The 25,030-nt window shown below is 41.2% G+C and overlaps 1 protein-coding gene across 3 annotated transcripts in view; it reads left to right on the top strand.

Moving 5' to 3' along the window:
• Positions 1-25,030, top strand: part of CC2D2A (coiled-coil and C2 domain containing 2A) — a 144,186-nt gene that overhangs the window by 65,226 nt on the left and 53,930 nt on the right. For all 3 annotated transcript variants that reach the window (XM_060103976.1, XM_060103986.1, XM_060103992.1), the window contains 4 exons: positions 2,187-2,327; positions 5,852-6,008; positions 6,983-7,218; positions 17,618-17,795. In XM_060103976.1, the coding sequence (XP_059959959.1) occupies positions 2,187-2,327; positions 5,852-6,008; positions 6,983-7,218; positions 17,618-17,795 (712 nt within the window). The remainder of the gene's footprint in view (positions 1-2,186; positions 2,328-5,851; positions 6,009-6,982; positions 7,219-17,617; positions 17,796-25,030) is intronic.

Below are 25,030 nucleotides of genomic sequence, written 5' to 3'. Positions count from 1 at the left end.
CCCTGTCTTTCCCTTCACAGCCAAACTTCTGACAAGTATTTACTAATAAGTATTTTAAATGTAAATTTGCTAAGTACTGCTATCTCTACTCCCTCCCCTCCTTCACTGTCCAGTCTAGCCTCTTTTCTGCGCCCGCCTTTGCCCTGAGTCTGATCTTGCCACAATCCTGGGGAACCTCCGTGTTGCTAAGCACAAGGGGACCTCTCAGCCCCCCTGGTACTTGGCATTGGGCACTGTCCCCACAGGGTGCCTGTTGAGACATTCTCTTCCCTTTATGTCCACACACCACCCTCTCAGATGCCCTCACCCCTCTTCGGCCACCTGTCCTTCCCACTATCCTTTGCCTAATCTTCCTTCTTTGCCCAGCTTCTAAATGTTCAGAGTTCCTCCCAGGATTTTTTTCTTTTTTAATCTTTTGTTAATCTGCATTTTCTCCTGAGGTGAATCCAGTCCTGTGGTTTTAAATATCATCTAGATGCCAGTGTGGCTCCCAAAGTTTCACCTCTGGGCTGGACTCCTTTCCACACTCCAGACCCCATCTACATCAGGCTTCAGAAAAGTGTTACCCGGCTCCCTAATCACAGTTGCCTTTTCCTCTTCCTCCATAGTCTGGCAACAATCTGTAATTAAATATTCTTTTGTGATTGTTTGCTTCTCTAGCTCATAGGTCAAATTTTACTTGCTAAGCGTTTTTTTAGCATTTCTGAGAAACTATCTTGTCAGGGACCAAAAAAAGGAAGTAGAAAATATATCAGAAAGACTTAAGGTGTCATATAACTCAGTAAAATAATTTTATATTGCAGTTTTTTTTTAAAGGAGGCAGGGGAGATAGCTGCTAAAGGCATGAGAGAAGAACAGACCACTAGGTAATGACAGATAATATTTGTGGACCACTTACCAGATGTCAGACGTGGTTCCAGTATTAATTAACTCATTTACTCCTGCCAACAACCCTGTGAAATAAATTCTGTTATCGTCTCTACTTTACAGATAAGGCATGGAGAAGTAAAATAGTTTGCCCAAGGCCGGCTAGAAGCAGGATTTAAATCTGGGTATCTTGGTTCCCACATCTGTGCCCTTAACCAGAATGCTTTACTGCTCCTCAAGAAGAGTGTTTCTTAGTCTAGTTCATTGCCTCCTAGCTTTTCTAAGGTCTTCCGAGAGTCCCAAACCTTGGCTACCCAACCACTAACTGGCCATCAGCTTCTACCAGCTTCCTTTTCCATGACACCAATTGAATGATCAGAAACCTAGACCTCTGTGTTTCTCTGCACCATCTCCAGACTAAGTCATCACAAGTACAACCAACTTCCAGACACAGGCCTTCCTTCTGGGGTTCAGGAGGTGATGATTCATGAAACACTGTGGCTATGGTTTCCTAGGGCACTCTGTCAGTCATTTATCTATGTGTCTGTCTCCTGAGCTAAGCTATAAACTCCCTGAGAACAGAGACATCTACTATCTCCTAGGAACCACTTCTGAATCCCCTGGAATGACACCTGATACTTGTCCAAGAAAAAAATTTTTAATTAATTAACTAACTAATGGCATAATAGAGTACATTTGGGTTCTGGACTTGGCTATTATTTGTAGAGGGGGCTTAAAGTAAGGCATTAAATAATTTCCAAACACTTTAAATAATATCAATCACAATGAAAGCATTTTCAAATGAAGCCTCTTCAAAGCCAGCCAAAAATATCTCTAATCTAGTCAGCAGTGAAAACTCACCAAGGGATGTAGTAATATTACTTCATCTCCTAAATGTAGGACTGGTGATTAGTGTTAACACAAGCAGACTTTAATATACTTGTTAACTGGGACAGCAACATACTTTCCTGTTTATCATAGTTTAGTCCATGAGAACTGCGTTTACTGGGCCCCTTATTTTCATAACTTCAAAAGTGGCTGTTTAAGATTGCGCAGTATTAATGAGAATTTTAAATGGTAATTTAGTTTAACTGAAGTCAGATTCTACTACAGAAAACAAAATCAAATAACCTATAAAAACAGACCAGCATCCTATTGACTTCAAATTTGCATTCATATTTTTGGTTTTCTAGTACTTAAGAAATATTGTAGCTGTGAAATTAACTCTACAATCACTATAGCATTATTAGTTTCTTTTCCTAATTTGCAAACACACCTAAATAACTTTTAAATATATATCCATGTATTATATCTTGTAGGCAAACAAGAAAACTGCGTGATGCTGAACAAGAAAAAGATCGAACACTGCTTAAGACCATCATAAAAGTCTGGAAAGAGATGAAATCCCTTCGAGAGTTCCAGAGGTTTACAAATACACCCTTGAAACTTGTTTTGAGAAAGTAGGCTTTTTTCAAAAATTGTTTTATTGGGTTATATCATGCATAGGGGAAAATGTATTAAACATAGATACAATTTTAAAAATAATTTTAAAAATAATAATTACAAATGAATAACCATGTGCAACTCCCCAAGTTAAGAACTAGAACATTACTAGTATCTGAGCATCCCCTGTGTTCCTAACCCCAATTACATCTCCTCCGTCCCAGAAGTAACCATTTTCTGGACTTTTATGATCAATGTTTCCTTGCTTTTACTTAATAGCTTTGCCATCTATGTGTAATCTCTAACACTTAGTCTAATATTGCCTGTATCTGACTTTTCCATAAGTGAAAGTATATTGTGTGTATGCTTTAGTGAACACACACCTGTTTCTTTTCTTCAATACTACTGGAGATTCATCTCCTTTTCAGCACACAGTTGTAGTTAATTCTCTTTGCTTTATAACACTCCATTATATAAATATAACAAAATTTATCTGTTTTACTGTTGATGGACATTTGAGTTGATTCCATTTTTCAGCTGTTATAGACAGCACTTCTTTTTTTTTTTTTTACATTTTAAAAGAATGAATTTTATTTCTCAAAATTGTTATAAAAATGTTACTCAGTTTTCAAGTACAATTCATCATTTCTTAAGTGCCCACTCTGTCATGCATTGTGCTAGACTCTTGGGCTACACTGATGAAGGAGATAAACATCATCTCTTTCCTCCCAGAGCTTCCAGTTTGGGAGTGAAGGGGACACAGACAATAAAATCAGACAGCCCTTCTATAGACGTTTTTGTATGTGTCTTTTTAGGGTACATGTGCCTAAGTTTTCCAGAAATATACCTTGAAGTGGAATTGTTGAGTCTCAGGGGATGTGCTTCTCCAAATACTTATATGCTGGTTGCAGACACTTTTCCACAGTGTTTGTGCTGACTTTCAGTTTGACCAGTGTTCCCATGGGTCCATGTCACCCATATCAGCCATATCACCTGATGTTGTCAAACATTAACATTTTGCCAATCTGATGGCGTGTTTTAATTTATATTTCTTATGCATGAATTGGCCATTTTGAATTCCTCTTTTTCAAAGTGTCTGTTCAAGACTTTTGCCAATTTTTGAACTGGATTGTTTGTCCTTTTATCTTTTCCATAATTTGTAGAAGTTTGGTATATATCCTGAACATGAGACCTTTGTCGATGTGTGTTGCAGAAATCTTTGGTAGTTTTCTTTTTAGTAGTTTGCTGCTTTTTGAAGAATAGTAATTCTTAATTTTAAAGAGATAGAATATATTAGTCTTTTCTTTTCTGATCAGTGCTTTTTGTTTGAAGAAATCCTTCCCCTGGATCAAGTAGATACACTACTATATTGTATCCTGTATTCTTCATATTAATGAAGATTAATCTTTCAAATTCACCTTTAATCTATTTGGAATTGATCTTTGTGTGTAGTGTGGAGAAAGTATGCTTTGATAATATTTATGCAGCTGAACTGACTAGACTTTGGTACATAATTAAGAGTACAGTTATCACAACAAAACCATCTTCTGCATATTAATTCAAGAGCATCTCTGCTGCTGGTTTTGGTCCCTTCCTGTTTGTTTCATCTGTATAAGTGATGTGCCCATACATCTACATGAAAAGTGACACATGAGGGCAATTATCTGATACTGTGCTTTGAAAACAGTCAGTTTTTAGCCAAAGATAGCTGCAAATTGTGATGCTGGGGGGTTGTAATTATCGTAAAACTGAGAAAACATTCTGCAGTTTCCAGGACAAACACAAGCCTGTGCTTTATGAGGGCAGGGATCTTGTCACCACTGGATATCTGGTCCCAGACAGCACACCTGCCATGTAGTATCTGCTCAATTAATATAAAATATATAATATAATATAAAAACAAATTCAGATAGTCTGTCCCACAGAACTCGTGGATGTCTTCCAGAAATCCCAGTGTTTTGGCTTCCATATTCCATCTTCCAGGCATCCCTTCCATCCAGAAGCAGAACATAAGTAGTTACAAGATTGTTTTCTCCTTCCTTCCTTAAGTTTAGGATAAACAAAAATTATAGGAAATTTACCGTTAAGGTCACCTCTAGGTTACAAACTTCCTTTTTGTGATACTTCACATCCCTTCCACCCATAAGTAGCTGTGTCCTAAATTCTTTTGGAGTGCCCTTTCTTCACATTCTTAATTCATCTAGCTACCTTATGATACAGCATTATTTCTTCCTGCAAAACTATTTAAAATTCAACTAGTTTATTCATGCCTCTGATTAACAAGGAGAAAAGCAAATGAATATATATCAGAGATGGAACATAACGGGGGCCAAATTTCTCTGATGTTTATAAATGTCAGGTGTTTCCCAAGTGATTTCTTCAGTAGTAGCTTTGTAAGAGTCTGTGCCTTGGGAGCCTGTTAACTGCTAACCCACCAGGCCACACGTGTACATACACAAACGTTGGTCAGCTCTGGGCACTTGACTAGGTTTCTCTAAAAAGGAGCTGGAACTTTAGGAGAGGAGAACCTGCAGGCCAGACCATACTGATCACATTAGGAAATAAACACAGGGGATGGGTTGAAACAACTCTGAAGTGCTGGATGGGATGTGCTGGATGCCATGCTTGCCCTCCCCCACCCTCCTCGGGAATCACACTGCCCATCCACATGTAAAGGGCTCTGTAAAGCCCTTTGCAAAGCAACATGGAAACTTCACATTTGTTCAATCTTGTGTTGATTTGGCCACAGCACCCTTTTTTTTGTAGGGCACCTCATAGAACCAGCACTCTATAGAACACACTGTGGGAAGCACTGCTCTAGGTCAGGCTGAACATTAATGCACTGTCAGCAGAATAATCAAAGAAAAATTCAAATTGTCAATCCAAAGTCAAAAAAGTAGGTTCAGGGCTTCCCTGGTGGCGCAGTGTTTGAGAGTCCGCCTGACGATGCAGAGGACACAGGTTCGTGCCCCGGTCTGGGAAGATCCCACATGCCGTGGAGCGGCTGGGCCCGTAAGCCATGGCCGCTGAGCCTGCGCGTCCGGAGCCTGTGCTCCACAACGGGAGAGGCCACAACAGTGAGAGGCCCACGTACCGCAAAAAAAAAAAAAGTAGCTTCAGGGATTTAGTAGCAGCATAATGAAGTGGTTCCTCAGAGACTTGAAGGATTAACAAAATAACTACAATGAAACTGCTGCCTCTGTCAGCTGAGAATTTGCAGGCACTGTGTCAGGGTGCCATCTGGATCATCTAACAGCGTGGCTTTGTTGCTTAGTGTAAATAGATTGGGTTCATGTTCCAGCTCTTCCATTCACCAGCTGTGTGTTCTTGGGAAAGTTACTTAACCTCTCTGTGCTGCAGTCTCCTAGTGTATAAAATGCTGAAGGTAACAGTATCTGCCTCACACGGTTGTGAGCTCACCTGTGCAAAGCTTTTAGGAGAGGAGCTGCCACAGAGCAAGCCCAATACAGGTATTTGCTGCTATTATTACTCTATCACTTAATTTCAAGAAATAACTAAGGTGCTATAAATTATTTTAAAGGGAAAAAGTTGACCAGAAAGCTGATGAAGAAGCATATGAAGCAGAAATTCAGGCCGAGATAAATGAATTGTTGGAAGAGCACATGGAAGAGTACGAACAGAAGATGGAGGAATACAGAAGTGCACAGCAGCAGTGGAAAGCCTGGAAGAAAGCCCAGGTTTGTAAACAGCCTTGAACAGAGCTGACCTGGGGGACAGGAAGGGTCTGGGTAGAGGTACCTGGAGACAGGAGGAGGGAAACTGGGCAGGCAGACTGGGGTCCCCTGCCTGCTGTGCTCTGTCTCCCTCCCAGCCCCCTCGCTAGGGGACAAAAGGATGAGAGAATGAACTGATTAATGCACTTGTTGAAAAAGACACCCAGCCTGCTGATACCAGAGGAAGTTTTTCCCAAAAACAGTTCTCTGTATCATCCTGTAGATGTTTGAATGAACCAGCAATAACCTGGTAATCGCTCATGTGCCTGTCAAGCTCTGTGATACCTATTTTACTATTTTACATGGCTTACCCTATCTAATGTGGGGTATTGGTGCTTCTGGTCTTCCCCCAGAAAATTATATAACTTTATACATATGACCTTGCAAAACTGGGACAATAAGTAATAAGTAATCCAGGGATAATAAGTAATAGATCAGGGTGACCTGCAGTGTCAGTTGTATTCACAAGCCTTACTTTAATTTCAAGATGTATCCTTGGGACTTCCCTGGTGGTCCAGTGGTTAAGACTCTGTGCTTCCACTGTAGGGGACACAGGTTCCACTCCTGGTTGGGGAACTCCCGCATGCTGCATGTGCAGCCAAAAAGAGATGTATCCTTGGTCTTTAGAACCAATACTAATGAACAGATGAATAGTTAACTTTTTTAAGCTCTCTCTAAGGACCAGGCATGTGATAAGTTCTTTCCAGACATTACCTCATTTCAAGAGACCTGGAAAAAGTTTCCTATAATTGTTCGCACTTTGTAGACGAGAAAACTGAGGCATGGAGAGGTCAAATGGCTTAGTGAGCTGCCTGAGTGCACACAGCTGCTTGAGGTGGAGCTGGGTTTGCATCCACATCTATCTAATTCTGAAGACTGTGCTTTTCAAAGAAGTTCCAAAATTCCTGTCTGACATAAGGTTGCCTCTTACCCAACAGAGGGCCAAAAAGAAGAAAAACAAACAAGCAGTCGAAGAACATCCTGATGAGATGAAGGAGCCAGATCCCGGGGAGGAGCCTGTGAAACCCGTCCCTCCAGAGCCCACAGATCAGGCTGTGATAGAGCAACAGGTGAGGGAGAGAGCAGCCCAGAGCCGGAGGAGGCCCGGGGAGCCCACACTGGTCCCAGAGTTGAGCCTTGCGGGGAATGTGACACCCAACGACCAGTGTCCCAGGTGAGCAGATGCTCCAAACATGAATGAGGTTGACGTGTGACACACACACTGCACCATTTGGAGTGTACATCTCCTGACTGACATGGAATGATCAGGAGAATTATGAAGTCTCTGTAGATATTTATTAGGTTGGACGATATAAAATTGCAGGTATTTGTCCAGATTTTGGTGATTTCATATGGTTCACCCACCCAGCGCATTGCCGTTGGCCACTCAGGAGCTCATTACCGGAAGCTGCCTGTAGGGGACACTCTGCACAGTGCCTGCCTGCATGGCTTCTGGTTTGGAGCCTTTATCTGTAACCTCAGTGTGTCTTTTTTGTCTACTGCTGGCACATCCCCTGTCCCTGGCACAGAAACCCAGATCTCTCCTTGGCCCTTGATTTCAGCTGCTCCTAGGCCAGCTGCTCTCTTTGAAGGCCTCACAGAGCCTCCCAAAGGAATTGTGGGTATTCCCTATAGTTTGAGATAAAGTCAAGGCCATCTGAGGCACACCCTCCAGATCTGGTAGAATTACATCTCTAGTCATTCGTATGTGATCCCTAAAAGTTATATAACGTTTATAAATCTATACATATAATAAGTTCATAAGCACACATATATATGTTTGTCCTTTTTTTAGAAATTTATAATTTAATAAAAATATTTTAGGGCTTCCCTGGTGGCGCAGTGGTTGAGTCCACCTGCCGATGCAGGGGACCGGGTTCGTGCCCCGGTCCAGGAAGATCCCACATGCCACGGAGTGGCTGGGCCCGTGAGCCATGGCCGCTGAGCCTGTGTGTCTGGAGCCTGTGCTCCACAACGGGAGAGGCCACAACAGTGAGAGGCCCACGTACCGCAAAAAAAAAAAAAAAAAAAAAAAAAAAAAATATATATATATATATATATATATATTTTTAAGTTTGCTGTTTATTTCTTTCCTATACTTTATGGAGATGGGTCTCAAAGTGTAACCCCAGGACCAGCACCATCAGCATCCCTGGAGAATTTGTTGGAAATTTTCAGGTTCTACTGAGACCTGCTGAATCAGAAATTCTGAGTTAGGGCCCAGAAAACTGTGTTTTCACAAGGTTTCCAGGTGATTCTGATGCATGTTAAGCCATACTGTTATCTATTAAAGGAAATATATTGAAATAATTATTACCACCAGATCCCAGGCCTAATACTCCAGTACCCAGAAGACCTATCATGAACACAGGGAATATCTCAGACTTGAATCTTCAATACTCCACCATAGAAAGTGAGAAGTCAGCATCAGAGACATTAGGATGCAGGGGTTAACCAGGATGTCTTTATAAGACCCCACAATCTTCTTAGTTTCAAACTTCTATTAATATGTTAATAACTTACTTTTACATTGTAGCTTCCTGTGCATTTTCTTTTTCTTTTTTTTTTTTTACATCTTTATTGGAGTATAATTGCTTTACAATGGTGTGTTAGTTTCTGCTCTATAACAAAGTGAATCAGCTATACATATACATATGTTCCCACATCTCCTCCCTCTTGCGTCTCCCTCCCTCCCACCCTCCCTATCCCACCCCTCCAGGTGGTCACAAAGCACCTAGCTGATCTCCCTGTGCTATGCGGCTGCTTCCCACTGTGCATTTTCATGTGTTCTCTCAACTTCGTAACATTCAGATGCTATACATAAGTAAACTGTTCCCCAGCACTAAATTAGCTACTTTCAGGCCACAAATACCATACCGTATAACTTTGTTATGAACATTCAAAATATGTGATTTTGAGCATTTTTTTTAAAGGGAAAATTTAGGCTTTATTTTACAATCCTTTATGGTGAGTCCCATTTTGACCAAGAATGTAAGAAACCAAGAAGTTTCTGAGTTTTCACTAGGCTTGGGGACTATAAACCAGATTGCCCCAAGCCAGTGATTATAAGCCACCCTCTTCATCAGGCCATCAGGTCAAAGGAGGCCATGCAGAAGACAGAGGTGTTTTAGGTCTGTTGGTGGCATGAGGTTGCAGTATTGGGAATAAGCCTTTAAAAAACCCTGAGTGAAGTCTTTGGGGGTCTTGGATATTTCTAAAGATTTGTTGTTAAATGTCTTTTATAGAAAAAAATATTCAAGTCAACTGAGCAATTTCATGCCTGGGATGGGCCTAAATTATGGAGAGGTAAAAACTTAAAACTACCCACTCAATTTAATGAGTACAGAATTTCTATTTGGGATGATGAAAACATTCTAGAGAAGGATAGTGGTGTTGGTTGCACAACATTGTGAATGTACTTAATGCCATTGAATGGTATACTTAAAAATAGCTACATTGATAAGTGTTATGTTGTGTCTATACATCATAAAAAAAAAAAAAAAAACTACCACCCAAAAAACCCTGAGTGTGTTTTAGATTTTTATGTTCTAACCTTTTAATTTCCTTAACAAACTTGAGTTGCTATTGGCTTAACCAATAACTGGAATTTGTAGTGGGCATCTCTGCAAATATGTACAATAAAATTAAAGAATGCTCCTGAAGGTTTTGATTTTTTATAACTTCGTGGCTATAAGAATTATATGCTTGGAGAGACCTTCAAGATGGCAGAGGAGTAAAACGTGGAGATCACCTTCCTCCCCACAAATACATCAGAAATACATCTACATGTGGAACAACTCCTACAGAACACCTACTGAACGCTGGCAGAAGACCTAAGACTTCCCAAAAGGCAAGAAACTCCACACATACCTGGGTAGGGCAAAAGAAAAAAGAAAAAACAGAGACAAAAGAACAGGGACGGGACCTGCACCTCTGGGAGGGAGCTGTGAAGGAGGAAAGGTTTCCACACACTAGGAAGCCCCTTCACTGGTAGAGACAGGGGGTGATGGAGGGGAAGCTTCAGAGCCACAGAGGAGAGCGCAGCAACAGGGTGTGGAGGGCAAAGCAGAGAGATTCCCGCACAGAAGATTGGTGCCAACCAGCACTCACCAGCCTGAGAGGCTTGTCTGCTCACCCACTGGGGCAGGTGGGGGCTGGGAGCTGAGGCTCAAGCTTCGGAGGTCAGATCCTAGGGACAGGACTGGGGTTGACTGCCTGAACACAGCCTGAAGGGGGCTAGTGCGCCACATCTAGCCGGAAGGGAGTCCGGGAAAAAGTCTGGAACTGCCTAAGAGGCAAGAGACCATTGTTTCAGGGTGAGCGAGGAGAGGGGATTCAGAGCACCGCCTAAACAAGCTCCAGAGATGGGTGCAAGCCATGGCTATCAGCGTGGACACCAGAGACAGGCATGAGATGCTAAGGCTGCTGCTGCAGCCACCAAGAAGCCTGTGTACGAGCACATGTCACTATCCACACCTCCCCTCCCAGGAGCCTGTGCATCCCGCCACTGCCAGGGTCCTGTGATCCAGGGACAACTTCCCCAGGAGAACACAGGGCGTGCCTCAGGCTGCTGCAACATCACGCCGGGCTCTGCCGCCGCAGGCTCACCTCACATCCGTACCCCTCTCTCCCCTGGCCTGAGTGAGCAAGAGATTCCAAATCAGCCACTCCTTTAACCCCTTCCTGTGTGGGTGAAGAATAGATGCCCTCAGGTGACCTATAAGCAAAGGCCAAAATTTAAATTTGGGGCCAAATGCAAAGCTGAACCCCAGGAGCTCTGTGAACAAAGAAGAGAAAGGGAAATTTCTCCCAACAGCCTCAGAGCAGCAGCTTAAATCTCCACAGTCAACCTGATGTACCCCACATCTCTGGAATACCTGAAGAGATAACAAATCATTGCAAAATTGAGACGGTGGACTTTGGGAGCAGCTGTAGACTTGGGGTTTGCGTTCTGCATCTAATTTCTTTCTGGTTTTATGTTTATTTTAGTTTAGTATTTAGAGCTTATCTTCACTTGTAGATTTGTTTACTGATTTGGTTGCTCTCTTCCTTTTTTTTAATATGTATATTTTTTCCTTTTTCTCTTTTTGTAACTGTGCATGTATATGCTTCTTTGTGTGACATTGTCTGTATAGGTTTGTTTTTACCATTTGTCCTAGTGTTCTGTCAGTCCTTTTTTACTTTTTAAGTATAGTTTTTATCACTTGTTATCATTGGTGGATTTGTTTTTTGGTTTGGTTGCTCTGTTTTTTCTTTCATTTTCTTTTTTTCTTTTTTTATTACTTTTTTATTTTTTACTTTAATAACTTTTTATTTTATTTTACATTATTTATTTCTTTCATTCCTTGTTTCTTCTTTTTTTCCATTTACTTCTAAGCCGTGTGGCTGACAGGGTCTTGGTGCTCTGGCCGGGTGACAGGCCTGTGCCTCTGAGTTGGGAGAGCCGAGTTCAGGACATTGGTCCACCAGAGAACTCCTGGCTGCACATAATATCAAATGGCAACAGCTCTCCCAGAGATCACCATCTCAATGCTAAGATCCAGCTCCACTCAATGACCAGCAAGCTACTGTGCTTGACACCCTATGCCAGACAACTAGCAAGACAGGAACACAACCCCCCCCCCATTAGCAGAGAGGTTGCCTAAAAGCATAATAAGGTCACAGACACCCCAAAACAAACCACCGGACGCATTCCTGCCCACTAGAAAGACAAGATGCAGCTCATCCACCAGAACACAGGCACCAGCCACCTCCACCAGGAAGCCTACACAACCCACTGAACCAACCTTAGCCACTGGGAGCAGACACCAAAAACAATGGGAACTACGACCTGCAGCCTGAGAATAGGTGACCCCAAACACAGTAAGTTAAGCAAAATGAGAAGACAGAGAAAAACACAGCAGATGAAGGAGCAAGGTAAAAGCCTACCAGACCAAAATAATGAAGAGGAAATAAGCAGTCTACCTGAAAAAGAATTCAGAGTAATGATAGTAAAGATGAGCCAAAATCTTGAAAATACAAAGGAGAAAATACAAGAAACGTTTAACAAGGACCTAGAAGAACTGAAGAGCAAACAAACAATGATGAACAACACAATAAATGAAATTAACAATTCTCTAGAAGGAATAAATAGAAGAATAACTGAGGCAGAAGAAAGGATAAGTGACCTGGATGATAAAATACTGGAAATAACTACCACAGAGCAGAATAAAGAAAAAAGAATGAAAAGAAATGAGGACAATCTCAGAGACCTCTGGGACAACATTAAACACACCAACATTTGAATTATAGGGGTCCCAGAAGAAGAAGAGAAAAAGAAAGGGACTGAGAAAATATTTGAAGAGATTATAGTTGAAAACTTCCCTAAAATGGGAAAGGAAATAGTCAATCAAGTCCAGGAAGCACAGAGAGTCCCATACAGGACAAATCCAAGGAGAAACACACCAAGACACATTAATTAAACTATCAAAAATTAAATACAAAGAAAAAATATTAAAAGCAGCAAGGGAAAAACAACAAACAACACACAAGGGAATCCCCATAAGGTTAACAGCTCATCTTTCAGCAGAAACTCTGCAAGCCAGAAGGGAGTGGCAGGACATATTTAAAGAGATGAAAGGGAAAAACCTACAACCAAGATTATTCTACTCTATCTCATTCAGATTTGACAGACAAATTAAAACCTTTACAGACAAGCAAAAGGTAAGAGAATTCAGCACCACCAAACCAGCTTTACAACAAATGCTAAAGGAACTTCTTTAGGCAGGAAACACAAGAGAAGGAAAAAACCTACAATAACAAAACAAAAACAATTAAGAAAATGGTAACAGGAACATACATTTCGATAACTACCTTAAATGTAAGTGGATTAAATGCTCCAAACAAAAGACATAGACTGGTTGAATGGATACAAAAACAAGACACGTATATATGCTGTCTGCAAGACACCCATTTTGACCTAGGGACACATACAGACTGAAAGTGAGGGAATGGAAAAAGATATTCTATGCAAATGGAAATCAGACAAGAGCTGGAGTAGCAATTCTCATATCACACAAAATAGACTTTAAAATAAAGACAATTACAAGAGACAAAGAAGGACACTACATAATGATCAAGGGATCAATCCAAGAAGCAGGTAAAACAATTGTAAATATCTATGCACCCAACATAGGAGCAACTCAATACATAAGGCAAATGCTAACAGCCATAGAAGGGGAAATCAACAGTATCACATTCATAGTAGGGGACTTTAAAACCCAACTTTCACCAATGGACAGATCATCCAAAATGAAAATAAATAAGAAAACACAAGCTTTAAATGATACATTAAACAAGATGGACTTAATTGATATTTTCAGGACATTGCATCCAAAAACAACAGAATACACTTTCTTCTCAAGTGCTCATGGAACATTCTGCAGGATAGATCATATCTTTGGTCACAAATCAAGCCTTGGTAAATTTAAGAAAATTGAAATCATATCAAGTATATTTTCTGACCAAAATGCTATGAGACTAGATATCAATTACAGGAAAAAATCTGTAAAAGATACAAACACATGGAGGCTAAACAATACACTACTAATAACCAAGATATCACTGAAGAAATCAAAGAGGAAATCAGAAAACACCTAGAAACAAATGACAATGAAAACACGATGACCCAAAACCTATGGGATGCAGCAAAAGCAGTTCTAAGAGGGAAGTTTATAGCAATACAATCCTACCTCAAGAAACAAGAAACATCTCAAATAAACAACCTAACCATACACCTAAAGCAGAGAAAGAAGAATTTTAAAAAAACACAAAGTTAGCAGAAGAAAAGAAATAATAAAGATCAGATCAGAAATAAATGAAAAAGAAATGAAGGAAACTATAGTAAAGATCAATAAATCTAAAAGCTGGTTCTTTGAGAAGATAAACAAAATTGATAAACCATTAGCCAGACTCATCATGAAAAAAAGGGAGAAGACTCAAATCAATAGAATTAGAAGTGAAAAAGGATAAGTGACAACTGACACTGCAGAAATACATAGGATCATGAGAGATTACTACAAGCAACTATATGCCAATAAAATGGACAACCTGGAAGAAATGGACAAATTCTTAGAAAAGTACAACTTTCTGAGACTGAACCAGGAAGAAACAGAAAATATAAACAGACCAATCACAAGCAATGGAATTCAGACTGTGATTAAAAATCTTCCAACGAACAAAAGCCCAGGACCAGATGGCTTCACAGGTGAATTTTATCAAACATTTAGAGAAGAGCAAACACCTGTCCTTCTCAAACTCTTCTAAAATATAGCAGAGGAAGGAACACTCCCAAACTCATTCTACGAGGCCACCATCACCCTGATACCAAAACCAGACAAAGATGTCACAAAAAATGAAAACTACAGGCCATTATCACTGATGAACATAGATGCAAAAATCCTCAACAAAATACTAGCAAACAGAATCCAACAGCACATTAAAAGGATCATACACCCTGATCAAGTGGGGTTTATCCCAGGGATGCAAGGATTCTTCAATATACACGAATCAATCAATATGATAAACCATATTAACAAATTGAAGGAGTAAAACCATATGATCACCTCAATAGATGCAGAAAAAGCTTTTGACAAAATTCAACACCCATTTATGATAAAAACTCTCCGGAAAGTAGGCATAGAGGGAACTTTCCTCAACATAATAAAGGCCATATATGACAAACCCACAGGCAACATTGTTCTCAATGGTGACAAACTGAAACCATTTCCACTAAGATCAGGAACAAGACAAGTTTGGCCACTCTCACCACTATTATTCAACATAGATTTGGAAGTTTTAGCCACAGCAATCAGACAAGAAAAAGAAATAAAAAGAATGCAAATCAGAAAAGAAGAAGTAAAGCTGTCACTGTTTGCAGAAGATGACATGATACCATACATAGAAAATCCTAAAGAGGCTACCAGAAAACTACTAGAGCTAATCAATGAATTTGGTAAAGTTTCAGGATACAAAATTAATGCACAGAAATCTCTTGCATTCCTATACACTAATGATGAAAAATCTGAAAGAGAAATTAAGGAAACACTCCCATTTACCACTGCAACAAAGAGAATAAACTACCCAGGAATAAACCTACCTAAGGAAACAAAAGACCAGTATGCAGAAAACTATAAGACACTGATGAAAGAAATTAAAGATGATACAAATAGATGGACAGATACACCATGCTCTTTCTTGGATTGGAAGAATCAACATTGTGAAAATGACTATACACCCAAAGCAATCTACAGATTCAATGCAATCCCTATGAAACTACCAATGGCATTTTTCACAGAACTAGAACAAAAAATTTCACAATTTGTATAGAAACACAAAAGACCCCGAACAGCCAAAGGAATCTTGAGAAAGAAAAACGGAGCGGCAGGAATCAGGCTCCTGGACTTCAGACTACACTACAAAGCTATGTTAATCAAGACAGTATAGTACTGGCACAAGAACAGAAATATTGATCAATGGAACAGGATAGAAAGCCCGGAGATAAACCCATGCACATATGGTCACCTTATTTTTGATAAAGGAGACAAGAATGTACAATGGAGAAAAGACAGCCTCTTCAATAAGTGGTGCTGGGAAAATTGGACAGCTACATTTAAAAGAATGAAATTTGAACACTCCCTAAGACCATACACAAAAAGCAACTCAAAATGGATTAAAGACCTAAATGTAAGGCCAGACACTATAAAACTCTTAGAGGAAAACATAGGCAGAACAATCCATGACATAAATCACAGCAAGATCCTTTTTGACCCACCTCCTAGGGAAATGGAAATTAAAACAAAAATAAACAAGTGGAACCTAATGAAACTTAAAACTTTTGCACAGCAAAGGAAACCATAAGCAAGATGAAAAGACAACCCTCAGAATCGGAGAAAATATTTGCAAATGAATCAACTGACAAAGGAGTAATCTCCAAAATTTACAAGAAGCTCATGCAGCTCAATACCAAATAAACAAACAACACAATCCAAAAATGGGCAGAAGATCTAGATAGATATTTCTCCAAAGAAGATATATAGATTGCTAACAAACACATGAAAGAATGCTAAACATCACTAATCATTGGAGAAATGCAAATCAAAGCTACAATGAGGTATCACTTCACACCAGTCAGAATGGCCATCATCAAACAATCTACAAACAATAAATGCTGGAGAGATTGTGGAGAAAAGGGAACCCTCTTGCACTGTTGGTGGGAATGTAAATCGATACAGCCAGTATGGAGAACAGTATGGCAGTTCCTTAAAAAACTAAAAATAGAACTACCATATGACCCAGCAATCTCGCTACTGGGCATATCCCCTGAGAAAGCCATAATTCAAAAAGAGACGTGTCGCAATGTTCATTGCAGCAATATTTACAGTTGCTAGGGCATGGAAGCAACCTAAGTGTCCATCCACAGATGAACGGATAAAGAAGATGTGGCACATATATACAGTGTAATATTACTCAGCCATAAAAAGAAATGAAATTGAGTTATTGAGGTGGATGTACCTAGAGTCTCTCATACAGAGTGAAGTAAGTCAGAAAGAGAAAAACAAATACCAGATGCTAACACATATATATGGAATCAAAAAAACAATTGTTCTGAAGAACCTAGGGGCAGGACAGGAATAAAGACGCAGCCATAGAAAATGGACTTGAGGACACGGGGAGGGGGAAGGGTAAGCTGGGATGAAGTGAGAGAGTGGCATGGACTTATATACACTACCATATGTAAAATAGATAGCTAGTGCGAAGCAGCCACATAGCACAGGGAGATCAGCTTGGTGCTTTGTGACTACCTAGAGGTGTTGGATAGGGAGGATGTGAGGGCACAAGAGGGAGGAGATATGGGGATATATGTATATGTATAGCTGATTCACTTTATTATAAAGCAGAAACTAACACACCATTGTAAAGCAACTATACTCCAGTATAGATGTTAAAAAAAAAAAAAAAGAATGATATGCTTGCCTGGATACTTCCTATCTTCTATTGGGATGCAAATGACCTTTAACAATACGGAACATTTCTTAATCCCCCGCAGCCAGTGAGCAGTGACTCACCATCGGAAAATGTTAAGAAAAAACTTGGATCTTGGAAAAGCAGAGTTGACCCAACTGCTACAATATGCTATTATATTTTTAGGTTAAAACATCCTCCCCAAACATAAATCACTACTAGCCTTTATGGTCTGAACTCACTCCATTTAACAAATAATATAATTCTGTTTACTTTAAACTTTGGAATACAAATGTAAGGGTTGTTTGAAATAATTAAGGAGACTGTAGCACAGTGATGCTTTAGGACAGTTCTAAATCCCCTGTGGCCTTTTCAGGGCCTCTTATTTCATATCACACATATTATGATATTAAGCTCTGCAAGACCTATGGCTGCCTTGGTTCAATGAAGGCTAAAGTGACTAAAGCTCCAGCTCCAGTGTATCTTATTCTGGTCAGTGCCCATTTGTCAAACACTCCAGTTTTACTTAGTAAATGAATACTGACCCACCAGTGAACTGTCTCACTCTGCAGGGTAGAGGTCTTGCGAAGGGAGGATGTCAAGAGGCGCTCGCTGTATTTAAAGGTGACCTTCAACAACAAGGAAGTGTCCAGGACTGACAGTCGGCCACTTGGGGCTGACTTCCGTGTTCACTTTGGACAGATTTTCAACTTGCAAATATTCAACTGGCCGGAGAGTTTAACACTTCAGGTACATATTTTAATTATAGTCACTGTTCCAAGAATTTTTGGTCATCACAGGTGCGAGATGGTTTTAAATCATCCATTGGCTATTCTGGTGTCCTGATAGACTCTCAAGGGTAACAAAAGGTCAGCTCTTCCTGGGCATGTCTTAAGGTCTTGGCAGAAAAGATCTGTTACCCCACTTGGCTCCTAGAAATGCTGGCAGTAACTGGCCACAGTGCTCAAGTGTGTGTCTCTAGATGAGGTGGGGGGATGAGGGAGGATGGAGGATGGCAGAGAGGTCTCTGGCTCATTCATCGGAGAACTTCAACGTCACGCTCTACCAAGATCCTAGCATAATATACCAGAGACATCAACTTCTATAATCACAGGTGGTTATAATGGAGGGTTGGGGTACAGGTGCTAGGATCCCCCCAAATAAATAAAGCTCCCACTAGCCTAAGTGCCACCATTAGCAATATATTTATTTGTGTCTGTTTTAGTTTCCTAAGGCTGCCATAATGAAGCACCACAAACTTGGTGACTTAAGACAACAGCCATTTATTCTCTCACCGTTCTGGAGGCCCTGAAGCCTGAAATCAAGGTGTCAGTGGGGCTGTGCTCCCTCCAAAAGCTCTAGAAAAGAACCCTTCCTGCCTCTTCAGCTCCTGGTGACTCCAGGTGTTCCTTGGCTTGTGGTAGCCTCACTCCCATCTCTGCTTCCATCTACACATGGCCTTCTCATGTCTGTGTGTCCTTTTTGGTCTCTTACAAGGACACTTAGGACCCACCCTAATCCAGTATACGCTCATCTGGATCTTTAACTAATTACACCTGGAAACACCCTATTTCCTAATAAGGTCACATTCTGTGGTTCCAGGTAGACATGAATTTTTAGAGGACACTATTCAATCTACTACAGTGTCTTAAGCTTGCTGTTCTTATGGCGAAACCTCTCTTATGATGCTGACAGATTCTCTTTTATGATACTAATAGGCACGTTACTTAGGCTTGCAAATATGTGGCACAGGTGTCTTTGTTTGCCATCTACCACCCATGCAGAAATCACTAATCATCATCCACCACTTGTGCAGAAATTTCTCATTCTTATCCACCACCCTTGCCAGAAATGACCATTGATCATGCCTATTTTCCCCCACTGAGCCTGGATATAACTTCATAACAGTTCTCAACACTGTACTCCAGGCTGCCACTACCTACTGATTGTAATTGACATTAAGTCTGCAGATACAATTACAGTTATGTAATTACTAAAATATTTAAATACTTCTCTACTGAATAGCAAAGAGTTTCCATCCTGGACCCCCAAAATGCCACCCTGGCCACATAGACCCCACTTCCAAGACCCTCTGGACCTTCTTACAATGGACCAGTTAAAGGGTATGTCTGAACAAGGTTAATGCCTCCAGGACCCTGTTCCCTTGTACAGTAACAGCTCTTGTGATTGGTTAGCACTTGGCTGTGAGTACTGTTCAACGTTTTGAATATCAACCCCTGTCTAGACTCAGGTAGTTGAAAACCTTCTAAAACTGGTAGAGGAAGTTTGAAACAGCTAAGATAGGGGGTTATTTTGACAGTGGGAAGGAAGCACAGCAAAAATGCTCAGAATGAAGTAGGGATGCCAAGAAATGAGATGGTGACCCTGACCGGGTCAGCACTGGGCACCCAAGGTCAACCAACTGGGTTTGGGGCTTTCCAGAGACTGTGGCAATTTTATCCTTCTCCTTTCATCCCTGATCTGGGGGTGGTGAGGGCTGAGGGTGATCCTCATGTACAAAGCACCTAGCATCATGACTCAGGCCAAATTCCTTTGCTGTGCTGATAACAGCATTGATAGCTACAAAATTGAAAAATGTTTTTCTGGAAAGTTTAGTGCTAGGCTTAGTCCAGTCACTCATATAATTCTGCAAAAACCCATCTGATTTTTAAGAAAATGTCTATGTATTTGGGAACTTAAGAAAAACAGAACGAACTTACTTTGCTGCTCAACTTAATATAGGTGAGAGGAGAAAGTAAGGAGATTTTGTTAAAGTAAAGAATGATATGAGAAAGGGGATTGAATGCGGAGGTTTGGTGAAAATGTGAATTTTTCTTAAGCCTGAAAATTCACTATGAATATCCGTGGGAAAATAATCTCTACATTTCTGCATGATGGGGTGATGGTGCCTGAAGGTGAGAGCAGAGAGTCACCCAGGTCTGCACTGGGAAAGGAAGCTGAGGGCACCTCCAGGTGGATGGCTGGTGGGCTTACCTGGTGCTAACAACCCTGCCCATGGTGCCAGGTCCACGCCGACTATCCATCCCCGCTCCTCTGGAGCCCCTGCTGAGCCTGACTGCCTACGTGGAGGGCTCCTCTTCCTCCGTCCTCTTAGAAAAGTTGTGTCTGAGGGGCTCTGAGATCCTGCTGACTGGGTTTCATCCCATCATCTGTCCCTGTGAGAGGCACCATTATTTGAGTCACTTAACTACTGAGGCACCATGGATCCAAAGACACAATCCCATTTCAGATTTGTTGAAATTAGAAAATCTGGTATTCTTTGTACCACTAACACCTGATTAAGAGAGGCCTTTCTTAGCAGGAGATGCTGCCGTGCAGAGCCTGAAGGCACTGTCTTTCTGTTTGCATGGCAAAGGGCTTTGGAACATTTAAAATCCAAATGCCTTTGGGCAGAGGGTCACACCCTGCTGGTTCTGAAGCCCCACATCTTTACTGCTTCCCACATAAACCCTCCTGCCCTGGCCCTGCACACTTGCGTGTGCTTAAGCTACAGTTTAAAGCAAGACTTAACTGCACAGGGAAAACTGTCTAAGTGAAGAATAAAACTTGATGGAGAAAGTAAATAAATACAAACTCCAAAAGCCAGCTCGATGCTTTGCTGTCACCTTCTCTTCACCATGTGAGGTTGCTGAGGGCGCTTAAGAGTCTTACCTGTCCCGCATCCACAGAATAGCAAAGATTTCGGCTATGCAGAGTTTGCCACCTTGTTTGAGATTCATCCTTGACTCCGCCTCCCCTTCCTCCCCTGCAGAGGAAAACCTGATGTTGAGCAAGACGCAGATTCACGTGAGAAGATCAGATAGAGAGCTAGAGGGAAGCCAGGGAGAGCAGCAGACAGAACATGGCAGGTAGGAAGGACTGGGGGCCTCGGAAAGAGACCCTCCCACACTGAAGCTAGTGCGAAGGACAGGAGAGAAGGCCCTGGCATCCGGGTGTCTGGCCTGCGTCCCTGTTGGTTGGTGAGAGCTCAGACCAACTGGCCAGTCTGTGAAACCCTCTCCCACTCTAGGCCATCCTAAATGTTCTGAATTACCATGTAGGAAAGACATCCTCCACCTTCCCCTAATGTACCAAGACTTTATTTCACATATATTCTAATACATAAAGGAAGCCTCCTATACTATCTCCCATTGACTCTCTTGAATATTAACTTGATATGGATGTTATAATCAAAACAATTTTTAAAGTAATGTGAAAAGGCTATTTTCTAAAATATTATGAATTTTTAAATAAAAAAACAAAACTTTATCCTACAATATTAAGAATATACTTGTAAGCTATTATCTTGGCCTTAAGAGCTGAATCATATCATCTTTAAAAAATTACAAATTAAAGGAGTCTTTGGTAAGTTCTTAAACTATCCATAAAGATTTGATAACTGATCAAATTACATATCATAATGGCTCAATGGCCTAATTTTTTATAATTGAGTAGTGGTTATAGATGAAATTAATTTAGAGGATATTGTATTTTGACTGTCTAGGAATAGTACTGTGCCATTTGGAAATTTTCCGTATAACTGCAAGTTTTGAATTAGGGAAGGTTCAAGGATTATTGGCAACTTCAGGAGGATAAGAAAAATCACCTTAAATGCATCTGTTTCTGCCAGTGCTATCAGATTTCTTTAGAGGGTAATGTGTTTCAGAAAATGTTCCAAGATTGTCAGAACTATAGTGCATCAGTTGATGACTCAACAACCAAGCCCTGAATGTTGCTTAATTGTTGAGAGCCAGCTGAGGGTCTGATGCTGAGCCAGGAGTGTAGTGGAGCATTGGAAGCCATGTATAAAGGGAGGTATACACAGCCCTGTCTCAGGGATCTTTAAATCCAGCTAGGAGATGAGAGAGAGACAACTACAAAGAAGCAATGCTCAGCGCAGTACGAGACACAGGACTGTTGAAGGGAACAGTGTTGATTGTGATGTTTGACTTCTTGCATGTTTTGAACCACAAGGCTCAGTGTTTCCTAGCCAGGCTTGAGATAGGAATGCCAGGGCAGCCTTACAAAGCAGAAGATAAGTCCACAGGCTGGCCCAGAAAGCCAAGAGTGAGGGGATGGGGTTGGGCCTCACAGCGGAAATGGGAGGAAGGAATTAATTAGAGCAACACTGCAGCCTTGAAAGAAGGATTGACAGGACTTGATGATGGTTTGACTAGACAGAGTAAAAAGAAAAGGAATCAAAGTTGGCCCCAAGGGAAGGGTGAGATGGAACTTCACAGGATGGGAGCTGGAATGCGACCAGAGCCCTCCCAGAAAGGTCTTGGAAAGGTCTGGCTTCTGAGGTCATTCCAAAATAAATGCTTGGTGTTTCACAAAAATGAAGTTTGATTTAGAAATAAAAAAGCTTTGTGATAATGACCTTCACTTCCTTATCATTCACATCTATAATATCACCCCATATTCATCTTCTTGACTCCCCAAAACTAACAGCTGTTGTGTAATACTGCTGGGTGGCTTTGAAATATCTTAGCATTATTATTTTTTCCTTATGAAGCAATCCTGTTGAGCTTTCATATTCCTGGCATGCGGATTGAGATAGGGAACTTTTCCTTTTAACCAAGTTGGCAATAACTCGAGTTTCCCTTCCCAGAGCCTCTCCTGATTTCTCTGGCTCTTCTGCAGAATTGCACTCTCCAAGTGGGAAAACCAATCCTATTTGGAGAAGTGTCCTTGATAACCCTCCTGTAGTTCACTGGGACAGGGGGAGAGAAAATAAAGATACCAAAAGGAGACTTCCGCCCAGAAGCTTGGCAGAGAAAGGAAGGAGGGAAATGGATCAGGGGTCTGAAAGGGGACCATGGTTTACTTTAGGGTGTAGTTGACTGGAGCACATTTGTCATCTGTGGGAAAAGCAGCCAGTCCAGAAAAGATTGATGACTTGGAAAATATAAAGGAAAGTTGTAGGGGGAGTGGGTGGGAAAAAGGAAGGAAAGAGGGTGGGAGTGTTGAGGGAAGGAATGTCACAGGATACTGCGAAGGTTGGGATCAAGACAGAATAGCATGGTCCTTTGAGTCAAGAGTGATGACACAAGGGAGGGGGTGGAGGGCTGGCCGTAAGGGGGTTCACCTCCAATGCCCACAGCCTTTTCAGTGCAGGAAGGGAGTCTGTGGGCACAAGAGTAAGGACGGTTTGATCCAACACTGAAGGGAAATGGGGACATCAACCAAGAGACAATTAACAGACTGGACGATAACATCACCGGTGGCTGAGATTACAGGGCAGCCACTTATACCAAATCCAACACCACCATGTGCAAAATATGAAACTGCTGTGTTTTGTTTTGCTTTGTTTCGTTTAGGTTTTAAAATAAGAGAAACATGACTTAAGACCATGCAGTATAAACTACTTCACGATGGATTATTTTTTATCTAAACTTAATGCCCCTACATTTCTAAGGTTTGTCTTATCTATACAGTTCTAAATACTGTTAGCAGGTAAATTTGCACCAGAATGTTGAGTTAAAGCAAACACCATTCCAAATGCAGGAGAAGTTAATAAGAATCACATAAATAGTTCCAATTTGGTAGCAGTTGATCTAATTGCTATTCTGAATTCAGTGCTGCCTTGCTTTATACAACAGGAATTTTTGAACAGCTGAACATAAATTATATTTCCTGTCTTGTTTCTTCATTAACATTCCACCTTCAAACACACACACACAAACACTCATTTTGCTTAGAGCAGTGCTTCTCAATGGAGATTATGTTGCCCCCCCCGGGGGGGTGCCTTTTGGCAATGTCTGGAGACATTTTAATGATCACAAGTGCTGAGGAGCTACTGGCACCTCTAATAAGTCGAGGCCAGGGATGTTGCTAAACATCTTACAATGTACAGGACAGTATACTGCAACAAAGAATTGTTCAGCCCCCAATGTCAACAGTGCTGAGGTTGAGAACCCCTGACTTAGAAAGAAAATGAAAATTAAACTTAATTATACAAAAAGTAATTTGCAAAGACCTATAAAGCCCAAAGTGCCCATTTTCTGATTTTTTTTTTTTTTCGGTACGCGGGCCTCTCACTGTAGTAGCCTCTCCCGTTGCGGAGCACAGGCTCCAGACGCGCAGGCCCAGCAGCCATGGCTCACGGGCCCAGCCACTCCGCGGCATGTGGGATCCTCCCGGACTGGGGCACAAACCCATGTCCCCTGCATCGGCAGGTGGACTCTCAACCACTGCGCCACCAGGGAAGCCCTCATTTTCTGATTTTTAAAAATAGCATTTCATCCTAGCATTAAATAGAACTGCTATTTAAAAAATTAGGGTGTCTTGCAAAGACAGATCTTACATGTTAAAGTTTAATTTAAATAAAAGAAATTCTTATTTTACAAAGCTTACTAACATCAACTGGCTACCTTAAAAAAGTAGGGTAGGGCCTCCCTGGTGGCGCAGTGGTTAAGAGTCCGCCTGCCGATGCAGGGGATACGGGTTCGTGCCCCGGTCTGGGAGGATCCCATATGCCGCGGAGCGGCTGGGCCCGTGAGCCATGGCCGCTGGGCCTGCGCATCCGGAGCCTGTGCTCCGCAACGGGAGAGGCCACAACAGTGAGAGGCCCGCATACCGCAAAAAGGAAAAAAAAAAAAAAAAAAAAAAAAAAAAAAAAAAAAGTAGGGTAAAAAGTTTAGGAAATTTTTGGATTTTTTTTTTTTTTTGGCTTTGTGGGATGGTATCCATTTTTCCTTATTTAAAAAAAAAAAAAAAGTTGATAACTACCTTCTGAGACAGTAGTCCCAATCAGCAAACCCTCCATTCCCCCAGAGTTTGTAGTTGCCTCTGTCATACAGACTCAACACCAAGACTCTCCAATTCATTTCCTCTCTGACATTAGACAGGAATGTGTTTCTGGAGACAGGGAAACAGACCCTTCCACTGACATCTACCAGAAATGCCCTTTATGTAGTAACTGCATGTTTTATGGGCCATCATTAACCGTGGTGACCAGCACAGGCACATCCACAAGGAATTAA

This window comes from Mesoplodon densirostris, chromosome 1 (genome assembly GCF_025265405.1).
Source record: "Mesoplodon densirostris isolate mMesDen1 chromosome 1, mMesDen1 primary haplotype, whole genome shotgun sequence".
Classification (NCBI taxonomy): domain Eukaryota; kingdom Metazoa; phylum Chordata; class Mammalia; order Artiodactyla; family Ziphiidae; genus Mesoplodon; species Mesoplodon densirostris.
The sequence above is the reverse complement of the archived record's forward strand: the minus strand, read 5'-3'. Positions and strand labels throughout refer to the sequence as shown.